We start from the raw sequence: 27453 nt of genomic DNA on the forward strand, positions 1-27453 counted from the left end.
CCCAACTGCTGATGGAAGCAGTAACCAGATGCCTCTGCACCCTGCTCCAGAGGCTGAGCTGAAGTAGGCCAACAGAGTCAGCATGGTCCCCTGACCATCCAGAGATAAAGCCCACCTTGGGGTTGACCAATGTGGGCCGTCTGTCGTCACTTGAAACCTCTGTGTCTGACCGCCCTACTGCGACCGCTGCCGGTGATGAAAATCTGACACAGCCAAACACCTCTGCAGCCAGCCGCTTTGGCCTGAGGAGAAAATTACCAAAGGTGTCCCTACATCCCCCAGCCTCATGTGAGTTTCCTTGTTGGTTCAGCCAGACTGGTCCCCCTTGGTGCTGCCTTGGACCTTGCCCCATACTCACCTTAACTCCTGGAGATTGGTTCCGTAATGTGCCTGAATGCCGCACTTGCTTTTCCTCCCATAGGATAACATTGCAGCTTCTAAAAATTGCACAGTGTCGACTTTTTAAACTCAAAAGTATTTCTTGTTAAAAATGTACTTACCTGAAGAAATTGATTCAGGTGCCTAAACATATATAAAGATACCCGTTATTTTGATAAATTAGTGTGGATCTCCTTATTGAGTCATGCGTATCACTTGTTGACTATTTTGTGTATTTGCAGCTGTCTTGCAATCATCTCTGGGCTGCTCAACTACACTACCCCCTATAAGAGTACCTTGGGATTTCTAGAGTAAGCCCTTGTCCTCTCATAGGGAACCCCTGGACTCTTTACCCAATATATCTCAATTTGATATAACTTATCACTTTGGTCCTGAAGAAGGCCCATAGACCTGTTAGGGCACCCTAGGACGGAAAGATGCTGGCCTACCACAACCTAACACAAGGGGCGGTGGAACATTAACACTTCCACCACAGCACCATCCACTCCTTTTAATCTTGCCCCTTCCTTGGTAAATAAAAGACTGAACTAAGGAATGGAGGTAATTTTAATCTTCTTCACTCTCTAACCACAACTGTCTAAAAACCAGATGGGCTCCCTCCAGGTGGCGGAACGTAGATCACTTGGAGAACTGAGCACTCAAGTGATAAAAGACCCAATGATGATGCTATTCACCTAACCAACACAGCGGAGAATCAACATATACCACACCCTGAGTTTAATGTGAATGAGGGTCTCCAAAACATGAGTTTGCAAGACCCTGGCAAAAACAGGATATTCTCCTCTGATTCTGATAATATCATATAAAGAACCAGTTTCCTATACTCATTAATACATGCATTTATTAGGATGGCTGATAGAAATTGTGCGATTTTAGTGCAGCTCTGTCACTGTAAATCCTTGGATGTCAGTATGAGACACTCTAGTTTTGCCAAATGGCAATAAACTTTGCATGCTATTATATTAAATAAATTACAACAAAAAGTAGATACTTTGGCTCACATCTACCTGAAAAGTCTGCTTGCCAGAATGAACTAAAAATTCAAAATTTTCAACAGATTGGTGAGATTACATTTGTTGCACCAAAAAGTTTTGAAGAGAAGCCTTTTGCAACAGTAATTGAATTAAAGATATTTAACATGCAAGCAAGAACTGCACAATATGTTGATTGTTACTGCTGAGAGAAGGGAGGGGTTGGAGAGAACTCTGAAAAGGTGTGTTTATATGTGTGACAACTGTGCTCTGTCTCTCACAGGGTGGCGTTGAAGATAACCTCTCCCTTTCGGCCTACATCACAGCAGCCATGCTCGAACTGGGGATGAATGATACGGTGAGTCTCGTTCAAGTCTTTACCATCGCTTAAGACACACCTGGGTTTGGGGAGGCGGGGGATGGAAGAGAGCCTTTAAAACAATGATCAGGGGATTGGAAACCCGCTGGTTCATGCTAAATTTGACAGGCTTTTAGTAATGGCCAATCTTCAACTTTCCATCTTGATGAGATGGGTTCAAGGGTCTAAAAGGAGAGTCCAATGGATAGTTCAGGAGATACTTGTAGCTGGCCAGTACCCTGGAAATAGCTCACTGAAGTGGAGTTCAGCACACTGCTCAAATCAGATGGTCTGGTACTGCCATACTGATAAAGGTCACTTTGCAAGTAATGGACAGAACTTTCTTAGGGCATAGTGCAACAAACCAATACTGAGAAACAAACATGCTAATGTTTGAAAATCAAAATAGTTCAAAATCCATAATATTCTTATGCTGCTTTTTGAATTATAGGTCATATTGAGTTGTGTAGATGTATAGCTTTTATTATTTCCTTTGTGCCAATAGCCACATGCTGCTGTTGCTGTTATTGTATTATTCACGTGGAGGCAGTTTATTATGCTGAAGGTTTTCCTGACATAGTTAGTAATGGCTAACTATATAGTTGGCATGGCTAAACCACAATACCAAATTTTAAATATCGGCAACCAATATATTGCATCCAGAATATAGACTACCACAATATCATGAAGGTAAATATATGTAAATATATAAAAGTAAGTATAGTTTCATTTACATTCTTAACTCCACACCTATTTATGTTGAAGGTATACAGATCTTCATGTTTACATAATGTAGTTTGGAATAGTAAATATATATTTAACCATATATGTACCTTCATATTATTGTATTAGTCAATATTCAGGATATAATATTTTGCTCTAAACCAATCCACACTTATTGAAAAGAGAGATAAAGGGGGTTTGCTCCGTAGTTGAGCTTCAATCTAACTCTAGAGGTGGTCATGGCGAATAGCAGCCAAGAATGGTAGGGAGATGAAGCGGGAACTCCCACCCTTCATCTTTTTGAATTCATCAAGAGGTTACAATTTGAGAGTAACTGGAAACATAACACCCTTCCAGCCCCCTCAAAGATAATTTCAAATATAGTGGGACCCTAGACTGAGTGGGTAAGGAGACTAGACACTCATCATCTGCAATCTCACGTTCATAATCTGGCTGGCGATGTGTGTTTGTATGATGGCATCACTAGGTCCAAGTGACCAACCTCCACTTCAATTACTTCCCTGCAGGACAGCACTGTGAAGCATGCTCTGGCCTACCTGAAAGAGTCTTTGCCCACTGTTACCAACACCTACACACTAGCTCTGATGGCCTACACCTTCACCCTCGCTGACTACAAGGAGGCGCGTGATAAAGTGATAACAGAGCTGAATGAGCAAGCCATCAAATCAGGTAAGAAGGAGAGGCATATTCCCACAAAAGTTATTGAGACCCCAACCAATTTAACCCCTTCAGTGCCCGCCCCTTTCCCCGCCCTGTGCCGGCCGTTACATTAGCGGGCGGGGTTTATGACGAGCTGGACTCGTCATGGGCACAGCGCAACCGCGGCCCATGACGAGTCCAGCTCGTCATGGACACCGAAGAGGTTAAGGTAGCAGAACAGCAGGTTTTATGAGTGATGCATCCTAAATATATATTTAACTTGCTCAATAAATTCTTATTATTTGACTTTTTTTTGCTTGAAATGATGTATTAAAAATTGGACACTCAATTCTGAAAAGAGAAATAAACCCCTCCCTGTCCTAGAGATGTGTAACACATGGCAGAGAGATATTTAATTTAAAAAAATGTTCACCAAGACACAGATTTTTGCCTAAATGGGGAAAAAGTTATTCTGTTCTTCAATTAACACTTTCAATAAGGTTCCCCAAAAATACATGCTTGATTCATCGGTTTTACATTTGCCTTTGTAGCATATTTTTGAAATTAAAAACAGATTGCTTATTATAATTGAAATTAAAATTAACATTTCTGCCTTTCCATTGCTGATAATGGATCTACAAAATTTTCAAACAAAGGTTTGAAATCAAAGGCGCACTGTTCACTGGCCCAAAAAGGTGCAAACGTTTATCACATCTAGTTCAAAAAAATTCAAAAGTTCGAAACAACTTAAACAACATCAATACAATGATGTCAAGTGAAATTCACTCTACAGTGACTTGCAAAGAACATTATGCCACAACGTCCCGATGCAATCCTAGGATGAAATCGTGAAAATTACACCACATGAATTGAATGCGCGTTACATGACAGATGTAAATGCTATTCCAAATAATCCAAAATATATATCAATCCAATGTCTGGAGTTTTCTTTATTTTCTTATTCCATATCTTTTCGAATTGAGCAATGCTTTCAAATCAACATCATGGCGTCCCAATGCATTTGGGAAATGTATTATACACAATGCATATATATTTTTACAGCATTCCCCTGACGAAGGTTTTCACACCGAAATGCATTGGGACGCCATGATGTTGATTTGAAAGCATTGCTCAATTCGAAAAGATATGGCAGCACCTTTTTTTGCAACTTTTGATAAACATTGATTAATTTTGTCTACCAATCTCCTTACACAATTTGGAGTGCAGGTTGTCACACCTTATTTCGTGATAATGGATCTAGCCAGACAGTTGAAAGGGCTAGCCATGTCAAACATGGTCTCATTCAGGGACTCATTCCAAGTGGTTCGGTCATGGTATATATTGCGCACACTAAATACCAATCCATTAGAGGGCAGAGGTTACTGGGTGTGGTGTTACCTCTCCAATCTGAGCTGTGTACGTCAGAATGTGGACTAAACAAGGAAAACTGCACGTTCTCCTCTCCCCAAGCCCTTTCTGTGCTTCAAAACTCTCCAGTACTGCTGTAAATACCATTTTACTCAATGCCATCTGTTAGAACTGGGGGTCTCTAGTTGGCAGAGGTAGGTACCTTTGACCAAATAGGGACCCTTGTTTCTAGTCAGGGTAAGGGGGTACACTTCTAAAATGACCCCTGCTCACCCCCTTGGTAACTTGGCACGAGCAGACAGGCTTATGTCAGAGGCAGTGTGTAAAGAATTTGTGAACACATACAGTAATACAGTGAAAACACTACAAATGGACACAGCACAGCACAGGGGCAGTCTCCTCCTTCAGCTTCCTTGGTTCTTCTCCTTGTCAAAGGGTCGTCTTGATTCTCAGAAGTGATCTAAAGTTCTGGGGTCTGGGTCCCCCCTTTTATACATCAAACTCCTTTGTCTCTGAAGGCAGAAAGTGTCTGTATCTAGTTCAAACCAGTTCTGTGTAGTCCTGGAGCACTTTTTTACAGGACTCCTTCTTTCCTTTGACAGTGTGGGCCAGGGTCATCAGCGGCACCACAGGAGGTGGAGCCAGCATTGTGGAAGGCAGGCACAGCCCTATTCAGGCACCATTGCAAATCCTCCCACCACCCTACATGCAGATAGGTCTATTCAGCCCTGTGCTGACTCACCCAGTCTCCTGGAGCCCCCCAACCCCTGTCGCTCACAAACTAGACAAGGAATACACAACATAGCAGAGGCAGTCTTGGATAATTAGGCAAAAAAATATCTACTTTCTAAAAGTGGTATTTTCAAACACAGAATTCTAAAACCAACTTCACTAAAAGATGTATTTTATCATTCTGAGTTTAGGCATACTAAAGTCGAATTTCTACCTAGTTTCCTGAGTCAGTTAGGTTTATAAGATGTTATAATCAAACTGCCCATTCGGGCCTATGGGGAACAGGTAGCTTTGCAATAGTGAAAAACTAAATTGGCTGGAATTCACTATTAGGACATGCTACACACATCAGGGCATGTCCTACCTTTTACCTACAATGCACCCTGCCCTTGGGCCTACTTTAGGGGTGGCTAATATGTAGAAAAGGGACGATTTAGGGACTGGCAAGTGGGTGCACTTGCCAAGTCGACATGGCAGTCCCAGGCTGCACACAGGCTCTGCAATGGCAGGTCTGAGTCACATTTTACAAGCTGTTTCTGTGGGTGGCACAACCAGTGCTGCAAGGCCCCAGCAGCATTTGATTTACAGGGCCTGGGCACACATGGTGCACTGTACTAGGGTCTGACAAGTAAATCAAATGAACCAATCATGGAGTCACTAATCCAATACAATACAATAGGGAGCACTTGCATTGTGGCACTGAATAGCAGTGGCACAGTGCCCAAAGCATCTAGACCAGCAAAACACATAGCAAAAACACAGGAGGCAACAGCAAGAAATGGAAGGGAGACCCACGCCAATGGTGCCAGGTCTAACACGGTCTAGCTATGTATTTTTTTACAATTACTACCTAATGAACTAGTATGTTATACTGTGGCCTCATATCTACTTCTCTCATGGAAGACTAGGCGGCGGGACCACTCTGTTTCATGAATTAGGAAATATATATTTTAGTCCTGTTTTTAAATCTAATGTCTGCCATCAAATTACTGTGACTATTTCTTATTGTGAAAACTGTATCCTCTCTTTTAACTTCATACTGTGCGTCTTTGTACTTTTATTATCTTAAAAATGTTTTAAGTATCGAATAAAGTGATTTGACTGACTGACAGCACTGCAGTATTTCCTGCACAAATTCCAGGCGGTTGTTGTTAGCAAAATGTGTACTGGGAATTACTATGAAATGTATGCCCTCGTTATAATGCTGATTATAGAGGAAACTCCTATTGGAACTACTGTGTTCAATGGAGTGCTGACCCTAATGGGGACTAGTAATGATCAAGAGATTTCAGTCCTTATTGAATTATAACTCTACTTTCAAACAGCTGCGTAAAGCAACAGGGGTTTTTATATACCTTGAGAAATTTGCCTTATTCTTATTTTGTGACAAATATTTATTAAGTAAATTATAACAGTAGCAGAAAAATAAATAAGGACCTTACAATCTACTTCATAAGCAGAGGAACCCAACAGGCTACGAATAACACTAAGAGCCCCATTAGGGTGGCGGGCGGACTCCAGCATCTTGATGTCATTTACTTTTTTTCCACCACCTTTGATGTGGATCCGGAGTTGCACTCCTCAAATGTTTTCATGCAAAATGATTTCAGGGTTTATATGGTACAACTCCTTCTTTCCACAAGCAGATGTTGATGTCTGACCCTCATAGCGGTACAAAAGGGGGTGGTGATGGACGGAGCATCAGAACCAATCAAACACTCACACCCAGTCAACAGATCTGGGTTTGATCCATCACCGTTCTTTAGCCCACTCTGCCACCCCAGTTCAGACATGGCCATAGGCAAATCAGTCTGACCCTGTGCCTCATGGGAACAGTCCAGCCCGAACTGCCAAGCCATGCCTTCCCTGGACCGGAAACAAGCTTCCTAGGACCGGTTTCTGGCATTTCAGCCGTCTTCAGCCAGGCTTGCTTGAATCCAGTGGCTAAGTGAGCAAGGGACTCACGTCTGAGCATACCCTGCCAACTTATGGCGAACAAAGCGGTACAAAAGGGGGTGGTGATGGACGGAGCATCAGAACCAATCAAACACTCACACCCAGTCAACAGATCTGGGTTTGATCCATCACCGTTCTTTAGCCCACTCTGCTACCCCAGTTCAGACATGGCCATATGCAAATCAGTCTGAATCTGTGCCTCATGGGAACAGTCCAGCCCGAACTGCCAAGCCATGCCTTCCCTGGACCGGGAACAAGCTTCCTAGGACCGGTTTCTGGCATTTCAGCCGTCTAAAGCCAGGCTTGCTTGAATCCAGTGGCAAAGTGAGCAAGGGACTCACGTCTGAGCATACCCTGCCAACTTATGGCGAACAAAGCGGTACAAAAGGGGGTGGTGATGGACGGAGCATCAGAACCAATCAAACACTCACATCCAGTCAACAGATCTGGGTTTGATCCATCACCGTTCTTTAGCCCACTCTACCACCCCAGTTCAGACATGGCCATATGCAAATCAGTCTGACCCTGTGCCTCATGGGAACAGTCCAGCCCGAACTGCCAAGCCATGCCTTCTCTGGACCGGAAACAAGTTTCCTAGGACCGGTTTCTGGCATGTCTGACCCTCATGACATTTTTCTCTGGTGCTTGCATCCAAAAACACATAGCTGGTTCAGGTGAAAAGTAGGCCGCATGACCAGCAACGTCATCAAGTAGTACTGGGTGAAACTCTTCATGGTGCGGGTCTTCCAAAAACACTCAACCGGACTCTACTACAGGTTTCACTCAAAATCTCTCTCTAGCTTGCTTATGACAGCTAAGTTTTCATAGTGGCCGGCTTCCAAGAACAAAGTCAAGTCATCTCGCAAAAAGCCCCACAACAGGGATTGTTCCACTTTTAGACATTGTTCCAGTTCGAAGGGGAGGTTTTCTGTTAAGCTGCAGGGTTCCCAGACTCAATCCTTAACATCGCCCTCAACGCCTGTATTGGTAGTGGTGTAGTTGGTGTCATACTTCATTCCAGCTTTGTAGCCCCTTTTCTGAAGTTTCAGTGCTGATCAGCTTAGGTCACATCTGTCACACATGCTACAGTGGCAATATTCTGCCCTGTTCTGACTCTCTATGATGTGCCTTCCAGTCCTATGGAGTCTTCAGGAAGTCCAACCAAGTTTCTGCTGGTAGCTCCATCCCCGTCAGCTGTCAACCCCTCCCTGTCCCCTTTTCGTGAGGTTCCGGTGCTGGCTGTGGTTCTTCAGCTCCCAAAGTTTTGTCGATTGCTCTGACATCATCATGTCTAGGCCTATTCTTGGGCATGGATTCTTTACTGAAATTGAAGAAGTTTCCAAAGACTAATGCCTTTTGATCAGATTTAGACACAAAGGGCATCTACTGCTTGAGGAGGAAAATCCTTGCATTCCCTTGCCTCATGATAAGTACTTTGAGCACCTTGAGGAACGCTCTGATTCTGATCTTGTCTCTCGTAATGTATGGATACTGGTGAAAATGTAACTCTGTAGCGTGCCAGAGGCTTAGAAACGTCCCTAAATGTCGATCTGAAATGCCCCTCAGGGCCTCTCACTGGGTAGGTGGCCCCAGTAATGGGTATTTTGCACAAAACTGTGGAAGTTCTACAATTGCCTGTATCAGTGGAGGAGAACAAAGATAGCCTTCTCATGGAAATCCTGTGGCACACTTGCTTCCCTTGAACAAAGCTTTGATGGGCCCCATTTTGGTTGCAAGGAGGAAACTTGCTTCTCCTCCAGCACTGAATCGACAACTTGCCATCAGCCATTGTCCAGTGCTTGGAAACTTAAAGTTCTTGATGGATGAAAAATAGAGTGCAGGAGCGGGCATAGAAGAAGCAAAAAAACAAGCAAAAAATGAGCAGAAGCAAGGCAGAACAATTAGCAGGAAAAAGGGAAAAAGCAAGCAGAGGAGCACAACCCGAAGGCAGCAGAGGGTAGCGGACTGCGGGCATGCTGTACAGGAGAATTGTCGCAGGAGGAGATTGGGCGGAGACCTGCTCAATGGGTTCATGCTATGGCCTTCAGTAAGTAGGTCCTAGAAGGAGGGCGGGGCCCTGGGTGGGGAGAGGAGGGAAATGGCAGGAAGAGGTAAGAAATGCACATAAAGAGGCAAAATAAAGGTCAGAAACAAGCATAAAGTGGCAGAATAATGGGCAGTTCAAGCAGAAAGAGGCAAAATAGAGGGCAGGAGCGAGCAGTGAAGAGGCAGAAAAATTAGCAGAAAACGAGCAGAGTAGGCACAAACCAAAGGCAGCAGAGGGTGGTGGACTGCGGGCAAGCTGGACAGGTGAACTAGCGCAGGGGTAGATAGCACAAGGACCTCTAAACATGACTCAGGCATGCCATTGCACCCTGTGTGTGTCGTTTAAAATGTAACTTTGACCTGGCAAGATAAACCTCCTGCCAGCCGCAAACTTTCCCTTTTAATACATATGTTACCCATAAGGTATACCCAAAACCGCCCAGAGAGCAGGGGCAGTGTATTTAAAAACTTGCACATTTACCTTTGAGTTCTCATGTGCCCTGGTAGATAAAAACTCCTAAATCTGCTTTTCACTACTATGAGCCTACCCCTTCTACAGGATATTATTTGGTTACCTTATTACATTTAGTACGTGCTAACTTTTCATTGGAAACAGGTAGAAATATCAAAGTTGGTCTCAAAAGAAGTATAATTTAAAATCATCTTTAACAGTAAAGATGGAGTTTAAGTCACAATTCTAAAAACACCACTTTTAGAAAGTTGTAATTTTCTTATCCTCACCATTTTGTGCCTGCAACAATTGCCACATGAATGTGAACAGGCAGTTGGCCTTTGTGTATTCCTCCCAACCACTGAGACAAAGGGGGACTAGGTGTTGTCAGAATCGGACATTCTGCAGGATGGGAGGAGTGGAGTTGTTCTCTGCCTTAATTACATTTTAAAGGGGACACTAGCCTTTTGCCACACTGACCTCTTGGAGCCTGGGCAGGGGAAAGGGGTGGGGAGTTTCCTGAATCAGATGTAGATAGGCCTAGAAGTTTCTCCCACTTCAAAGGCTGGCAACATGTATAAATATTAGATGCTCAGACCAACTCTTCAGTTCACTCCTGGACCTGTGGAGGATCGCCCCCCCCCCCCCCCCCAGAAGGATTGCCTTGTACTTCAGAGGACTGCCCTGCTGCTTGAGGCCTGCTTTGTAGTTCAGAGGACAGCCCTGCTTCTAGCCGAGCACTGCGTGGCTGCTTGAAGCCTGCTTTCTACCCTCAGAGGACTGTCCTGTTGCATGTAACCTACCTTGCTGCTTGATCACAGGACTATCAGAGTGATTCCCAGGGCTAGTTGGCTGGCTTCCTGTTCTGAGATAGTGACTCAAAAAGCTCCAACCATCTTGAAACCACACCTGGAATTTGCCTGAAATTAGTCCTTCCCTCCAAGTGGTACCCATTTAGTCCTGAACCCCTTTCACAGCTGCTGGAATAGACAAATACTGGTGATGCCTGATGACCAAACACTTTGTTTTGGAAAGTATGATTCAAGTTTATTATTTATGCCCAAGTATATTTTTTCTTCTGTCTGTGACATTGTTGTACATGTAACCCAAATGTCCAAAGGATGAAAGGCTAGGCCATATGAAAAATTGTGCCATGTAGGAAGAGCCCTCACCCTTCCCTTCAGCTTCTCAAGCTGAATGTGAACAATAAAAGCTCAGTGTTCAATATAAGCAGGCACAGAGGTGCCTAAGAAGTGCTTAGAAGTTCTAGCTTGGAACATTCAGGATATCACATCTTCCCCAACAGATGTCCTGGGAATCACTGCATCCAATAAAAAGACACTTCTTCCGTTCATTAAAAATGCAAGCTAGTAAAACCTACATATTTGGTGACAAGTTTGATAATTAATTAAACTTCATCTTCTCTCTTTGATGGTCATCTTCCTCAATGATGTGCCATACTGTTCACTGTTAGGGTTTCCTAAACCCCCGGATTGAAATTTGTACTTTTACAGAGGGACAGATCCACTGGGAGCGCAAAGACAAACCCAAGCAAGAAGATGTGCCCTATTGGTATCAAGCACCCTCTGCGGAGGTGGAGATGACATCCTACGTGCTCTTGGCGTACATGTCTCAATCCCATGTGTCCAAAGAAGACCTCGGCACAGCATCACAGATCGTGAGCTGGCTCTCCAAGCAGCAGAACCCATACGGGGGCTTCTCTTCAACCCAGGTAAAAGGCGCAAAGAGTGAAAATGGAAGTGCCCCATTAAATAACAATGTCCAAATATCACATCCATAAGATGTCTTTTGTTTGTTATTGAACCACATTTCATAGAGGGCAGGTCTGTTAATGGGACTAAGACATCTTCCTCTAAATATCATGCTTTGCTTTCACGTTGCCTTTTTACTTCTCTGGTTCTTCAAAAGGTCTCGCAATCACAGGGGTGAAGGTTTAATTTTCCTTCCATCGAAACATGAATGTCCTCACTAATGCAGAACATTATCTGTGAACAATTTCAGGCCATTAAACCCTGACAGAGAGTGATCTCCCAGGATTATTTGAACACTTCAGATCATTGACGAGCAGGGAGCGGTTTGTCTTGGCCCTGTAACACTTAAAGGCATTGACGGATGGAATGGCAATGGTTTTCCATGCTCAGGTTAATAGGTAGGCCATGTTGGTCTGCCAGAGGAGAGATCTACCCGATTCATGAACTGCTTAAATGCTATCCTGAGCTAATAGTGAATGGTGGCCCTACCTCACAGACTACATCTAGTTCTTTAGGGTGTCGTTTTCTGAGATATGGGTGGCTGATGCCGAGACCGTCATGGATGATTTCACAGAATAAACAGAAGCTGCCCCAAAAAGATATGTGATGTCACTTGTAGCAGCATATTGCATGAACTAGTCAGTTCCCACCATTCTGACAATCTGTAGTCTCTTTCATTTTCCTGCCAGTGGGTAGGTGCTGGTGCGTTGCCACTTTCAGGTTCATATAGGTGTGCGGATGGTGATGTAGGAGAATCGTGAAACTCCCAATCAGTCATTGTGTGGGCAGAGGCTTGTAGCAATGATTGGCTTCTGTTAGTGTTTGTACAGGAGAATAGACCTGATCTGTGTGAGTGCTTCCGATGATACGCTATTCTGTAGGTGCAAGTGTGGTTGTGCTGTGGCACTCCAGCCAGTAAGGGGGAGGTGGTGCGTGGTCACTGTTACAACAATTCTGCTTGTGTATGGGCACTTTCCAGTAACCATGTTGCCTCCATGTTCCTAGGACACAGTGGTAGCTCTCATGGCTCTGGCCAGATATGCTGGGGCCACCTTCAGTGAAAAGGGAGATGTGACTGTGACTGTCAAAAGAGGGGACGAGATCCAAGAACAGTTCCATGTGGACAACAAAAATCGGCTTCTGATGCAGCAAGCACCGCTCGCGAATGTTCCAGGAGAATACACAATATCGGCAGCAGGGAAGGGCTGCGTGTATGTGCAGGTAAGTGAGGACTCAAATTTTGGGCTCTTTTTGTTATAAACAGTATCCTGCCAGAGACCTTAGAAATTCCCCACACAGAGCTCTGTATGAGGAATAGTTTGGGATCACTGGAATGTTGCTAAAGGACTGCTGTTTCACCCCAGGCTTATTTAGGGAGAAGAAAGAAGTCTCTGATATGTCAGGCATTTGTAGAATGAAAGCTTCAGATATTTGTAGACAAGAGATACATGCAACTACAGAAATAGTAGGTTCAAGCCTAGCTTTTTTTTATCAGTTAGAGGTGCATGAATTCCTAGGAAGGAAGGCCTAATATTTATTAGTGGTTAGAGTGGAATTCTCCTTCTTCTCTCTGTAGAAGAGGCCAGCAGATGAGCATTAGTTGGCATGAGACATGCTAAGTTATGCAGACAGGCCACACTCCCAAATATAGCAGTTTGTTTACTGAATGAGGTTACAGGCATTTCCTGAATAAAAGCCCCTCTTGTAGATGATTGTTCTGGTTACAAATTCTTAACATATCATGTTGGAGGCATTATGGTTTATTCAGTACTTAACTGAGCGGGTGGTTGCAGGTAGAGCCCACCAACATACATGTTTGGGGACCTGCTCATTTTTCCTCATCACACTTTTACCCAGTGCAAGAGAAAGAAAACACAAAAGGAGGAAAGGAAGAAGAGAAATACAGTAAAACAGTGACCAAGAAAGAAAGCAGGGATGACAAAGAACCCAAAATAGTGAGATAAAAAAGCAGGGACTCTCTGATGGAGAATGAAAAGGCATGGGGTAGATTCAAGGCTAACGTGACTTGGGATTCTGAGCCATCACTTTTTGTAGCATTAGCCATGGGCTTCTGAGCTGAATGTTTAGTCCCCAGCACTTATTCTGTTACAAATTAAGCACTGGGTTTATGCACATATATGAATATGGACTTGCAATGAAGCCTGGACCTTCCTGCGATTGGAGCCCCCATCCCTCTTGGCCATTTTTGTGGAAAATTATTAAATTCCATTCGTCAAAAATGCAGTACATGAATCCTTAACAAATTACTTCTCTGCAATTCATTGACATTTATATTCTTGAGATTTTTCCAAAGTTAAAAACTAAATTCAGTAAAGTCGGAACCCAGTTCAAAAGGTTCTTCCCCTGAAGACACCATTGGAATGTCAGGTACACAATGGGATAATATTCCAGACCTTTGCCGCATGGAGTCATTGAAACCCTTAACCAGAACCTCCCATTTTCCCATTCTTGTCCTGGGTTTTTCCAGGATTTCTTTGAGATCCATCAGATTTCCTAGAATGGATTGCAACACCCTCAGCCTGAAACCCACACTTTATTTCCATGAGCGTTATTCATCTACAGGTCTAGGCTTTCCCTCTGGCGCTCTGTATTCTCTAGTACAAGAGCTGACAATGTACAAAACCTTCCTTTTGTGAGATTCTAGAGTATCAAAGTCCAGACACACTCTTCAATGCTTTTCTTGGGTTAAACCTATTGATTTAGCATAATCTGCTTCTTGATGTTTCCATTCTTTTTATGGATCAGATTCTTGGACTGTATCAGGCATTTTTTTTGAAAGTGAGCTCTTTCAAATAATACATTCCATGAGCAGAAATACCCTTGAACTGAATGGTTCTCCTGGATGGGCCAGCTGGTGTTTCGTGGACAGTGGACCTTGATTTTTCAAGTTTTTCCGGATCCGTTTCCTCTAAGACTAAGGAGATGAGACCGGAATACTCAAGGATTCGTTGAAGTTACATTAATGAAATATTTTACAAAGGATTCTCAATTGCAGCAAATATACCTTCTGAAAACTTCCCCCATTTTTATTTGGACCTCTGGGCTTTCACTTTTTGCCACTCTCTCTGATTTTCTCCATTCTCTTATCAATATTTTTTTCTGGCAGACAACTTTGAGGTACAACATTCCGCCTCCGAAGAGCAATGCCACTTTCAAGCTGGCTGTAACTACAGATCCGGAGACTTGCACAGAAGCAGCAAAATCAAAGTTCGGGGTCACAGTCACTGCCAGGTGAGAATCTCTTACATCATGATTATACCACATACTTAACAGGATTCTAGCCACCATGGAAATGTGCTGCAGTAGAGGAAGCCTATCAATGGGGGAATTAAGTAAAGCTTCAAATTGAAATGTACCTGTGCAATTGTGTAAAATGTAAATTTTTCATGCTTTTTGTGGGTGCAACAACCCTACCAGCCTTTATTTTAATAGTTTAAATAACGTAAGCAAAATATCTCTAAAATATAGTTGGATTTGTCTTTATTCTCAGGATATAAGTAAAAACTGCTTAATAAATTGTATAGATCTGCATTTTGACTTGGGAAAAGAAAAATGTTATAATATATATCATTTTTGTGTCTAATAACTATACAATGGTAAATTTAGAAAACAGTACAATGTCAAAAACCCACCCACATTCATGAAATGTTGCTGTGAGCACAGGTAATGCTGCACCTGGTTACCTCTGAAATTTCATTGAGATGGGTGGCAATTAGAGTCAGTTAGCAACATTAGTAACCACAATTGACTCTCTGGAGGCATTAGGAAGCTACCTTAATAGAAGATACTGGAGAGGACAGGCCTGGTGGCTCTGCAATTCTCCAAGACGGACCGACCTGTAGAATGTTCATCTCCAACTCTTCCTGCCCCACTTGGCGCTTGTTCCATGTAAGGAAAAGATGGAAGGTCGCTCCAAGGTTACCTTCTATTTTGTATCCTAAAATCTCAGAGTAAGCCATCTTGGAGGAAGGCTCCTACTACTGAAAGAAGTACTGCTGCTTCCTCAGATGTTTTCCTTTGGTTAGTAACAGTGAGCTTTCTTTTAGTAGAGGACTTAAACTTAAAGGTGGTCTCCAGCAAGGTGATTGTCTGTGCTAAGTGAACCTTGCATATCCATTTGACAATAGCATCACTATTGGGTCAGAAGCACTCTACAATAGCAACTGTGATGACACATAGATTGAAAAAACGGGAAGGTTATAATAATTTGGATGAAATTAGGCATTACTCAACTGTAACACTTTAACCAAACAGCTTTGTATTACAAAACTATATTTCTGTGCCACATAGTAAACATCTTCTTCAGTGTAGTATGATTTTCCACCATACCCGCGGCTGTTGTAGTGTTTGGGTTCCAGCTCACTGTTGCCACCGAGGTATACACTTGGATCCGCTCCTCCATGTGTCCACAGCACAATGATTTTTTGATGGTTAGGAAATGTAAGAATCATAAATGTGGATTAAATATGCGACAGAGAAGATGACTCTGATGGATTCTAATGTTCCAATGTGAAAATGGGCCTACTTCTACATATTTGGAAAGTTTTAAAAAGCAGAGTGGGGCAGAATGGAGCACAGCCAGGATTTTGTCAATAAACAACTCGGCAAAATGTACTTTTAGCAGATGAATTTTACAGCATAAAACATTTGAAAAAAGCGTTTCTGTTGGAAAATTTTCCAACAAAAACTTTTTGCACTGGAAAGCTGACCTCATAGGTGCAGTACAACTTCCCTACAACCTCATGCAGAGAAAAAATGAAGTTCTCTGATGGAATGATGGGGGTAAGTTGCCCATTTTGCATGGGAGAGCCAAAGTCACTTGCCAGTGAGGAGATGCAGTGCAGTTGCGCCCTCTATCATCTTCATAGGCCTCAACCATAACGCTTGTGAAGCTGAATGGTCACTTCTACCATCTTTGTTTTTCGGAAACCACATGACTATGAAGAAGCAGTGAAAGAATCCACCCTCCAAGCTTCTTTTTCCTGATTAAATAGTTTAATGTTTGTCTTTTGTTGTAATGCACGTATTAGCGGTGTCACCAGGCTTCAACAAGTAGCAACAGCAACTTACAGACTGTGCCATAACTTAATCAATTCCTTATCAATTACAACTTGCAGAAAAGGAACATCATCTGTCTCAATTTAGATACGCCTGTGCCAAATAGGAAATATACATTAGATGTTGATACAACATAGTATGGGTGAAGTTCAATCACCATGGTGCATTCTTTCCCTCTCTAAAACTTGGTCTCTATAGACTTTTAGGGCAAGAGAAATGGGCCTATATTTAGAGGATTTGTATAGCCTTATGACAGTTATGGCTTGTTGTGTTAATTTCAAAGAGCTATTGTCCACCTGACAAGACCATGTGGGCTGATGGCCATGGATTTAGTTTTTTGGTGATTGGTCTCCAACCCGCGGTGATTGCAGAAAGACAGGAATCTATCTACAAGGTGTGTAGGCTTGACGGCATCTTAGATATAAGTGAAGTATAATCTGCAAACAATGACCAGGGTTTCTTACTTCCAGTCAGCCAAGGAGAGTCGTTTTTGCAGTTTTCAAGGTTTGCATTTAGATATAAAGAAAACAAAGCGGGCACAAGAATGCATCCCTCGTGTACACCTTTCTTGACATCAACCTTCTCGGTCAGTTAGCGCATGGGGAGCGCTAGTGGAGGGGCTCCGCGCTTTGGAGGAGGTGGATGAGGAGGACGGGGATCCTGTAGACGTTGCCTGGGGTATGGGACCCGGGGCGGGGCCCTCTGGGACTGCTGGTGAGACTGCATCGGATGAGGCCACTTAAGCGTATTTGGGAGGGGTTTGTGTCTACACAAAGTATTGAGGTGCGCTTGGATGGTCAGGGCGGGAGCATGAAGTGTATCTGGCGGGGGACATGGAGCCTCAGGTCCTTGGAGATTAATCCTGATGTCTTTTCCATTGCTTTGAGCTAGGCTGTCTCGGACCTTGGGGTGCGTACTGTCTAAATTTACAGGGGTTTGAGGCGGGCATGCTGACAGAGGGGGGGAGGGGGTAGAGAGGGTGGTAGGGGGGGTGTTAGGGTAGTAAATGTTGACGATTTGGTTTCTCCTGATATGTGCATTGATGACTGGGTCTTATATAGGATGCTATTGTATGCAACATTGGCTTATTGGTACGTTGGTTGGAAAACCTCAATAAAATATTTTAACAAAAAAAAAAAAACCTTCTCAGTCAGTTCACCCCCAGCGAACTAGGGCGTATGTATCCTGATGAAGTTGATTAAGTATATCCAACAAGTCTAATGGGATCTTATTGTTCTTCAATGTGTCCCATAGCTTAGAATGAGGGACTAGGTCAAACTTGGATTTGAGGTACCCAAACACCAGGTACAAGTGGGACTTTTCAAGTAGAATAGTTTTCCAGTAGATGGTAATAAGCCGGAAAGTCAGGTCCACTCTGGTAACCTGGCTTCTGAAGCCCGCTTGGAGATGCGACAAAGCACTGTGTTCCTCTATCCAATGGTGAGATGATACAATATCTGTGTGCAAAAGTTCTTTTGAGTCTCGTCAATTAGACTAATAGATCTAAATTTAAGGAGGGAATCCCTTGAGTCCTTTTTGTGCACAGGAACAATCTCAGCCGCTTTCGAACTAGGGTGGGTGGCCATCCCTTTTACAATTAAGTTGCTTTGCGTGTTCATATAGGCAGCCCAGTTGTTTGGATCAGAAAGATAAAGATCACCAGGAACTTCATTGGGCCCAGCAGCTTTACCTGCAGCCACAGGCATTATGGCCCTCAAGGTATCTTTAAATTCAATAATTAGATCACGTTGGCGTGTCTGGTCTATAGTTTTAGATATAGTTGTTCCTAGGCGAATCCTATCATCCAGGGTATCTAGCTTGGTAGTTGTGTAAAGGTCTGTGAAATGCTTGTGCCACACATCAGACTGAATAGTATCAGCTAGACGTTCAGTAGCACTATGCCACTTATTGGCGACAAGCTGCCAAAACTTTCTAGTATCTTTTTGTTTTGGGGCCTCATCTATGTTATCCCAATCCTTAATATCCCAATCTTGCTGGGCCTTAAACTAAGCCACTCTACACAATTTCCTACAAGCTCTAATATCGTCCACCTTGCCACCCAATGGGGCCTGCCTCAGATTGGATTTTGCCGTACTACAGTCCTTATTAAACCATGTTTGATAATGTTTGATTTTCCTGTGTCTATTAGTGGTCTGCCGAGTAAAGCATGCTCATACAAATGTTCATGGACCACAGTAAGGGCATCATAGGTAGCCTGTTGTGGGCAAATAGAGCTGGCAAGAGCGCTAGCCAAAGCCCCATTCGTTTTAACTATGAAAACGGGCTTAGAGGCAACAATGGGCCATGTCACTCTACGCTAATCGTTGGAAGGGATTAAATCCACTGTATGTGAAAAGAGAATGCTTACAAAGTGCCTGAATATATTACTCAATGTGCAGTGCAGGGCATTATGATCGCTATCTACCCCACGAAAGACTTTCATGTCTATACCAAAGTTCCAGAGGGGAAGAGCAATCAGTACATAGTCGATCCTGCTAAAGGTCCCTGGTCGATTAAATGTGTAAAGGGCAGTGGAAACAGAAAGGGTGCGCCCATTACAGGCCCTCAGCCCCAATGTTAGTGTGAGTGTCAATAGGTGGAGCGTTGCATCTGTCCAGCACTTTATGGGGGAGGGGGGGGGGGGGCAGTTAATGAAGGAACATCCCAGGAATCATCCTCAGATTTTGGTATTAGTGTCACTATCAAAACATTGAAATCACCAGCCCTAATTAAATTATCCTGGGTGTCAACTCCTCTCCTGTGAGTGGCCAGATGCGGGATAGTCGCTGTTGCTCCACTCCCCCCTTAGACCTTGATTTTAAACATTGTGCCTATATATATATATATATATATATATATATATATATATATTATCTACTGGCGGTCGCCAGTAGATAGTTATAGTTAGGACCGTGTTTCCATAGGAAATCCGCAACATTCTATTTGGAATAACTTTGGCGCCAATTGACGAATCCTCGCGAAATTTTCAAAATAGGTGGGGTGCTCCGCTCCGCTCCTTCCCTGAAAGTCTCGGGGGGATTTGTCAAGAGGGGGCTGAGAAAAAGGGGGGGTCCCAAAACACGTTTTCCCCATGCATTTTTCCATAGGACCTTTAGTCCAAGCTACAGCCCGAACGGCTGAACAGAATTACTTGAAATTTTGCAGAGAGGTAGTCCTCAGGTCAGGGATGTGCCTTTTGCAGGTCTGGTGTAAATCTGTTCAGTATTTCCTGAGAAAATAGCATTTAAATCAATATATATATCTATAAGCGCGCACCGTGCGCGTACGGTAAAACTCAGTGGCGTAGCTAGAGCTTGTGGCGCCCGGGGCTATCCCTCAGATTGCCGCCCCCCCTGGGGGGGGGGGGCATGCACTTCAAAGAGGTCCGAGAGACACGTAGTATCGCCGCTAATAGTTACCTTGATCATGCAACTTACATGCACATACATGACACGGTCCAAGGCTACACAGTTGAAAACAGCGGTGACTGGCAGTACAAAAGGGAACACACAGACTGCATGATCTATCTGGGGACTCAGAAAAAACGCATGTGACATCCATCAGAGAGCTGCGTGAACAATTACCTGGTAATCCCCTCAGCACAATGCAAACATGCACATACATGACACTGTTCATGTAACCTTCATCTACAGCTGACATTAAATGACCATACATCATGGTCCCCCCCATTAAAGCAGTGGGGACCTGCACAAACGTGATGTGCTCTGTGGACCCAAAACCAACTTAACAGTGTCGAAGCCTGTGATTCTTTATCTTTCAAAAACAGCAAATTAATTATTCACAGGGAATGACTCACTGTGTGCCCTTAAAACTAAACGCAGCACAAAGGGGTCAGTCAGCTCCACCTTGCCAACACAGACCGGATACAAAGCCCACTCTGGTGGCCCAAAGGCAACAACAAGCAGGGGTCGCTCCCTGTCATTACTTCCAAGCAGCAGCAACCAACTCCCTGGGAATGAAAAGACATGTGCTCTTGGTACCCAAAACCAGCTTGTAATAGTGCATCTCTCCTTCACAGCAGCCTCAGCACACACATGGTGCACAGCCTGCCTGGGGGCCCAAAGCTAAAATACAGGGAGGGGCGACACATTATGATCACAATCCTTAAACACAGTTATGGGGGCCATGGAAACTTGTTCAACTCTATCCAATTTGTAGCAACATTATTAGGGGAAGACGGATTCTTTTCAGTGAATGCTAGAATCCCCTAAGTATTTCTTCCAGGTGTGGTCTGCATTGTGGTATTTTAATTGTATGACATCTAACCTAAAAACGTTATTAAAATGATAACTATGAAGTGCCTTGTTACTCCCCTCTGAATGTTACTCTACCTCCTATGTGGTACGACGGAGGGTTGTTTTCTTGTTTGCTTTGGCCTACGCAGGATAGGGTTACCTTTCTGTGCTGTACGATTGGGATTGGATGATGGTGTGGCGCTTGTATCTGCGCATGTGTGTGTGTGTTTATGAGTGGGCTAGAAATACTTTATTGGGTCATCACGGTCCATGTTTGCATTTATGCATGATGCTCTGGGTCAAGGAATCCCTAAATGTGGGCGAACAAGAAATCAAAGCTAATGCTTTGCTGGCTAGGAGTCACGTTCCCATCTTTGATCAACTGTGTTCCTGATATAGAGGCGGCTGAACTGGCCGTCTACCTGGCTGTATGGAGAACACAACATTTGCAGTCACAGGTACACCAAGGCTGCCCGCATAGCCAGGTAAAACAATGTATTTCTGCACTCACAGAGGGAAATAACACTCATCCTCATATTCAGCCAATCCATTGAGTCTTGCGGTACTCAGCAAATGAGGTTCTACATGAGTTATTCCAAGATTCCCACTGATCTCTGTGGGACTTTCTCTCTATTTTTAGGGGCTGAGGAATGAAGAATGAGAAGCAGCCACTTTTCAGACCTGTTTACTCAAAATCACATCTGTACACCAAAATCCAGACAAGCCTAAACTCTTTGTATACGAGTACGAGACAGAGGTCGCTCCTGCATCTGTGCACGGTCCCATCATGGTCCCCATAAGGTATTATAGGGACATGTGGGGAGGTCCTTTGTCCTTGGCACTCTTTGTAGCTACATCCCCTATTCAGCGGGTTTGACTAGCACTCTGCAGCAGGTGGTGCCAGTCGCCTAAACATGTCTAGGCACAGGCTGCTGCCTATGTTGCCCATGTCTGGAAACATCCCAATTTTCAGAGTAGTCTTCATCCATGGAGCAAATGGAGCGGAGCCTCTCCTAACTTTTTCTCCTCCACCCTTCTTGGGAGCTCTACTGTGGTGACTTGCCATGCGTTACTCACATGCTGTTTACTGGGAGAACTGGAATGTCTGCTCTGTCCAGCTCCAGACCATCTTCTAGCTAACAAGCTGCAGATGCAGCAATGGGACCTCCATGATCTCGGAGAGCATGTCCGCTGATGCCCTGAGTCAGCCTAGTGCTGCACCATCAAGCCATTCGGGGCGCGAGGAGCTGGAGCTGCCTCTGCAACCTCAGCCTCTGCAACCTCTACATCTCTCATCTGGGGCTGCAAGCTATGCAGTGGCAGAGGCGGCAGTAGTGGCAGCCCGGTTCCTGAAGAATCAACAGGGCGGTGGTGCAGACTCAACGGGCTCCCCAGTCCTGCTATCCAGCATCCCTTTTAGGGTCATTCCTGCATAGAGGGATACTTGCAGTGGCAGCCCGACTCTAATCCTCAGCAGCAGGAGGAGATAAGAGGCGGGGGGATCTGGGAGGGAGCTGGAGTGCGAGCCAGGCACTGCAGAAGCTGCCCAGCTAGGTCTGGCTGCCGCCTGCGGTTGCTCTGAAGCTTCTGCTCGGGGGCCTCTCTCTCTCATCCCTCTCTGTGTTCTCTGGGAAGGTCGTGTGGGCTCCTCTCCCTTCATCCCTACATTGGCCTTTGTCCACGAGCTGGATAAGTTCGGAGGATCGCTTGTACATACAGAGGCTCACGAAGCACGAAGCGCCAGGTGCTAGCAAGATCATTGCTTTCAAGCAGCTCAACCACCCTGCGAGCTAGGGTCAGCTCTCCCTCACGCCAGAGGCAGCCATGTGGACGGGCGGACTACTTGCAACCATGCGAATTTGTGGCTCCCCTACCACAGCTCTTTAGGCTCTCCTGAGTCCTTGCAGCTCCTCAGGCGGAGAATGAGGTCAGGAAGTGAAAGGCGGTCAGTTACCACCATAATTAACAACAGGAAAAGGAAGAACAAAATGTTGGGCGTGCCTTACAAGGGCATGGCTATGACAGGATTCCTTGACCCTACGGCGCAAACCACATTGGTGACAATAAAAGGTGCCTCACGGTCACCAGCAAAGACAATCAAAACCGGCTATCAACCTAAAATATATTCAAAATGTTCATTTGTGAAAGATGCAGGGGCTTTCCTAAATGCCATGCCAGCAATCCTGAACTGAAAGGGCTCCCTTCCCCCCAATGCATCCGGAGGTCATAACCCAGTCAGATATAAAAGCAACATCCATAATATCGTCAAACGACAAGGATAAAAAAAAATACAAAGCAAGAAGAGGTCAGGAAAGTAGGAGACACAGAGGGCATTGCCGCGGCTATACAGCAAGAGGGCGTTCGGCAAGAGGGGGAAAGACAAGAAAGACAAAGACATACCTTACAAAATACTGTCCCAGTTTGCAAACATGGGCTACTATTCACTAAAGGGGGCACTTTTAGTTTAGTGCCTGGACCTATTTTTCGTCCCAGTCCGACCCTGCAGACATCCCTGGGTTAGTCCCCTACGTTAAAGCCTGGATGATGGTGAATATTGTAGCTTCATAATTAGGATCACTGGAAACATGTGGCAGTGGAGCACCAAATGTTATAGCAAGATTGATTAAATTATATGGGACGGAAAGGAACGTAATTTAAAATTTAAGACTTGGGGCCTAAAAAGTTCGATTTGTGATTGCTCTAAAGTATGAGTGCCTTTTTGAATTAACTGCAGCATTAAGACCAGTATATGTGATGGGAACACGAATAGTGACAAAAATGAAACCCCACAAAACAAAGGAATCATTCTTTATATTATTTTTTTACCTATTTAAGCTTTTTGTTTTCTGCTGTATACACAAGTCCTTCATTCAGTCCATATGTTTGTATAAATATTTAGTTGTGTGTGCATTAATGTACTTTTTTCTGTTTAAGGATTCGGAACAGCACAAGCAGGAAAGTGAAGTGTTTATTAGTATATACGCATCTTAATGATTATTGACCGCATACCCACACCAGTTCTCTGGGTAAACCTTGGACTGCTCTGCTTCGTTAGCGTGGTAGTCAACTACTAAAGGGGTGCTCAGTTTATGTGGGTTAACCCCAGTACATTAGAGGTATAATTCCCAAACTTTGGTGCCAGTCGAAGACCAGTCACACTCATCGGCCCTCTTGTCCCAAACCAATTCCCACTGGCTTAAAATGAAATTGCACTGTGAATGAGTTGAAATAAAAATTGTTTTCGAATTAACATTGCAAATCCAGTTTGCACAGGGCAAAATGTCTGTGCTAAGCTCATAATCCGGGCCCAACTAGCTGGGCGTCACATTTCCTGTAAAAGAGGTTGATGAAATGAACATGGAGGTGTTTTCAAAACTCAAAGCTCAAAACACTAACTTCTGGCGCCCAAAGGTGCCATAAACATATATTACACCCCTCTAAAGTCTCACTAATGTTGTAGGACTTAAAAACTGGGCCCATGAATGGACGGGATACAGCTAGTTTTCATCCCCTTACCACATAAATCAGTCATTGCACGACAAGTAAGGGCATACACTTGGGTATGAATGAATGAAGCGCAGTGCGCACAGGAAGTACGTGTCCTGCTGGGCCTGCGCATATTTTTAAAAAAGAAAAGAATTAGTAAGAAACACATTCTCTTACCTACTAGCAGAACGAACTTCAACTGCACTGTAACGAATTATCCTCCGCCACGGTGACGCAGCAGAGACTGCCAGTGCCCGTGCCCCCAGGCCACAAGGTCGTCACGAGAGTGCGTAGCGGTGACGCGCCTGACGCGTCACCGCTCCATTCTCATCGCGAGGGGTGGGCAAAAATGTAGCCCAGGGCCGTCATTGGTAGCGCTGGCGCGCGCTCTCCATGATTGACGGCCCTGGAGCAGGCTGGGATCATGGGATGGGCCAGTCAACGTATACGCGCCGGGGCGGCGCCGCGGGCAGAGATTAACGGTCATGATCGACATCAACATCCATTGGCAAATAATCAAATTGCAAGTGCAGCAGCAGGCGCTGACGCACTGGCGCACTCCGCACAGCACTACAACCAAGTAGGTCAGTGCGCGCAGTGCGCAGCGCGCTGCTTGCAGTTGCACTCAAACTGGGCCGCCCGACTTTATAATTTATTTAGTGACACTGTGTCCCTAAGTAAATTATAAAGGCCGCCGCAGGCAGCAGCCGCCCTAAATATAGTGCCGCCTGGGGCGGTCCGCCCCCACCGCCCCCCCCTAGCTACGCGCCTGGTAAAACTTACCGTACGCGCACGCTGCCGTGCGCGATTCTGATTGGTTGTTAGATCTTAGTAAACATTCGAATCGGTCGAAACCAGGAAGTGTCGGCCACCATTTTGTCTCTCGCAGTCTGAGGGGGTGAAAATCAAAGGTGGAGAACGTGAAAAGGGGGCATGGTGGACAGTTCCTGACCCCCTAGCCTTTGTCAGGGGGTCCCAGAAGGACCCCCAAGGGCCAAAATTTCCTTTAATTTTTTTGTGAAAAATCGCGGAGTACGCGTAGCGTGCGCGTACGGTAGAAACAGAAAAATTCCGCGAACTGCGTAACGTGGGCGCAGCGCACGGTGAAAAGCCTTAAAAAAACACAAAAACAAAAACCATAACTTAGCATTTAAAAAACCGTACAAATTCACTGAAAAAACCATAGGTTTCACACACGTTATAGTTAGGAATTAGCATTTAAAAAACCTTGCAAATTCACTTAAAAAACCATAGGTTTCACACATGTTATAGTTAGCTGGACATTTCACTCGTGAAAAACCATTGAAATTCCCCCGTTATAGTTAGTGCAGGCAACTATAACTCACGCGACCGCAATCCTCTGCTGATGACGTCAGATATTACATCACTGATGACATATGTGTCTTTCTGAAAAATAAATATTTGTAATATATGTATAGCTAAAGATTAATGGAAGAAGACATCGGAAAAATAAGTGTCTAAATACAGTGATGTAATATCTGACGTCATCAGCAGAGGATTGCGGTCGCGTGAGTTATAGTTGCCTGCACAAACTATAACGGGGGAATTTCAATGGTTTTTCACGAGTGAAATGTCCAGCTAACTATAACATGTGTGAAACCTATGGTTTTTTAAGTGAATATATATATATATATATATATATATATATATATATATATATATATATATATATATATATATATATATACCCAGTATTTGTATTGTGAAAGGGAGGCGGAGATTTTATTTTTGACAGCAATTTTAATCGTGCCTACTCTTGACTCTTGATGGAGTCCAAACAGGGTGGCAGAGATCCTGCATTACAAATATCTCACTCCTCTGTCTGCTTCCACAGCTACATTGGTAACCGGGAGACTTCGAACATGGCCCTCATCGTGGTGGACATGGTGTCAGGGTTTATTCCTGTGAAGAGCTCTGTGCGAGAGGTGAGATGGGGCAATTACGGTTCAAGGTGAAAGGTGGTGGTGGGATGTTGTTCCATCCGGAATCTGGGTTGTAAATGAGCTAGTTCCTCTAGATTTCCTTTCCTGAATGGAGCACATTACTGACTGTCACAACATTCATAAAAATACCCAGAAGTAATCCTGAAAATATGACAGTGGTAGATTTCCTGGAGTTCTCCAAGGAGCACAAAGTGATCATGCAGGCTTTTCACTTAGTGAAACATTAGGATACTGAAATGTGCATGGTCACATTTGTCACATTTTATTTTGTAGGTTTTCTCTTATTTTCATCATGTGGACACCTCGTAATCTACACACCATGAAATATGAGAGATTTCTGTTCCTTTCCAACATGTTCCTTGCAAGGCCACCCCACTTATAATGCACACTTTCATGTCACTGACCTTAACACATGAATGCAACATGCTTTGCCATAATGGTGGATTTTTCAGAAAGACAAACTTGACTTGGCCAACCATTACAATACATCCCAAAATCATGCACTTGAAATTGATGCAGATTGGCTGGGGCGAGGGGGAGATAGAGGTTGACAGAAGTATTCCCAAATGTAACAGTTTCCATTAAAATTCCTAATTATTTTTTTTCTCAACTTTGTTGCAAAAAACACTATATATATTTGCACCAATTGGGCACTACAATTTGATGCTCGGTCCATCCTGATTTATTTGCTGCAAAAGTGGTCAGTGTTTTTCTGAATTTCTTTGAAAATATTCGGCATTAAAAAAATGCAGTCTTAGTCTGGAATCCAATTGACGTTTAAGTGCCTTCCTTTGGTCAGCGCTGGTTTGATAATGTATTCCTCAGAAGTATGTCTGCTGGATATCTGTGCTCTTGGGTGGTAATATCTATAAATGTTCCCTCTTCTCTACCTATTTCCATCACAAGTGGAATTAGAAATGGCCGCCCCTCTTCCACATGCTTTCTATATGGACTCTTTCATCATTTCACTTCTTCAAGCACCAGCAGTGGTATCTGCCAAGGGTAGAAGGCAAAGGGCTGACATTTGTTAATGATATTTAATCTAGATCCAACTGCATCCTTCCCGTTCACTGAGACTCTTGTCTACAAATGTGAGATTAGATCCCGCTAAGGGGTAAAGGGGGCTTATTTACAAACCACTTGCAACACCAGTGCGTCACTTTATGTGTCTCACCAGCGGCACATTTTGCTGTCCCATATTTACAAGGACATGACGAGCCACCCTGCTTGGC

General features: G+C 44.1%; 1 protein-coding gene across 2 annotated transcripts in view; it reads left to right on the plus strand.

Moving 5' to 3' along the window:
- Positions 1–27453, plus strand: part of LOC146812872 (alpha-2-macroglobulin-like protein 1) — a 315529-nt gene that overhangs the window by 281697 nt on the left and 6379 nt on the right. For both annotated transcript variants that reach the window (XM_085619945.1, XM_085619946.1), the window contains 6 exons: positions 1654–1728; positions 2979–3141; positions 11179–11396; positions 12442–12657; positions 14564–14688; positions 26113–26203. In XM_085619945.1, coding sequence (XP_085476071.1) covers positions 1654–1728; positions 2979–3141; positions 11179–11396; positions 12442–12657; positions 14564–14688; positions 26113–26203 — 888 coding nt within the window. The remainder of the gene's footprint in view (positions 1–1653; positions 1729–2978; positions 3142–11178; positions 11397–12441; positions 12658–14563; positions 14689–26112; positions 26204–27453) is intronic.

Source organism: Triturus cristatus, chromosome 7, assembly GCF_964204655.1.
Source record: "Triturus cristatus chromosome 7, aTriCri1.1, whole genome shotgun sequence".
Lineage (NCBI taxonomy): Eukaryota > Metazoa > Chordata > Amphibia > Caudata > Salamandridae > Triturus > Triturus cristatus.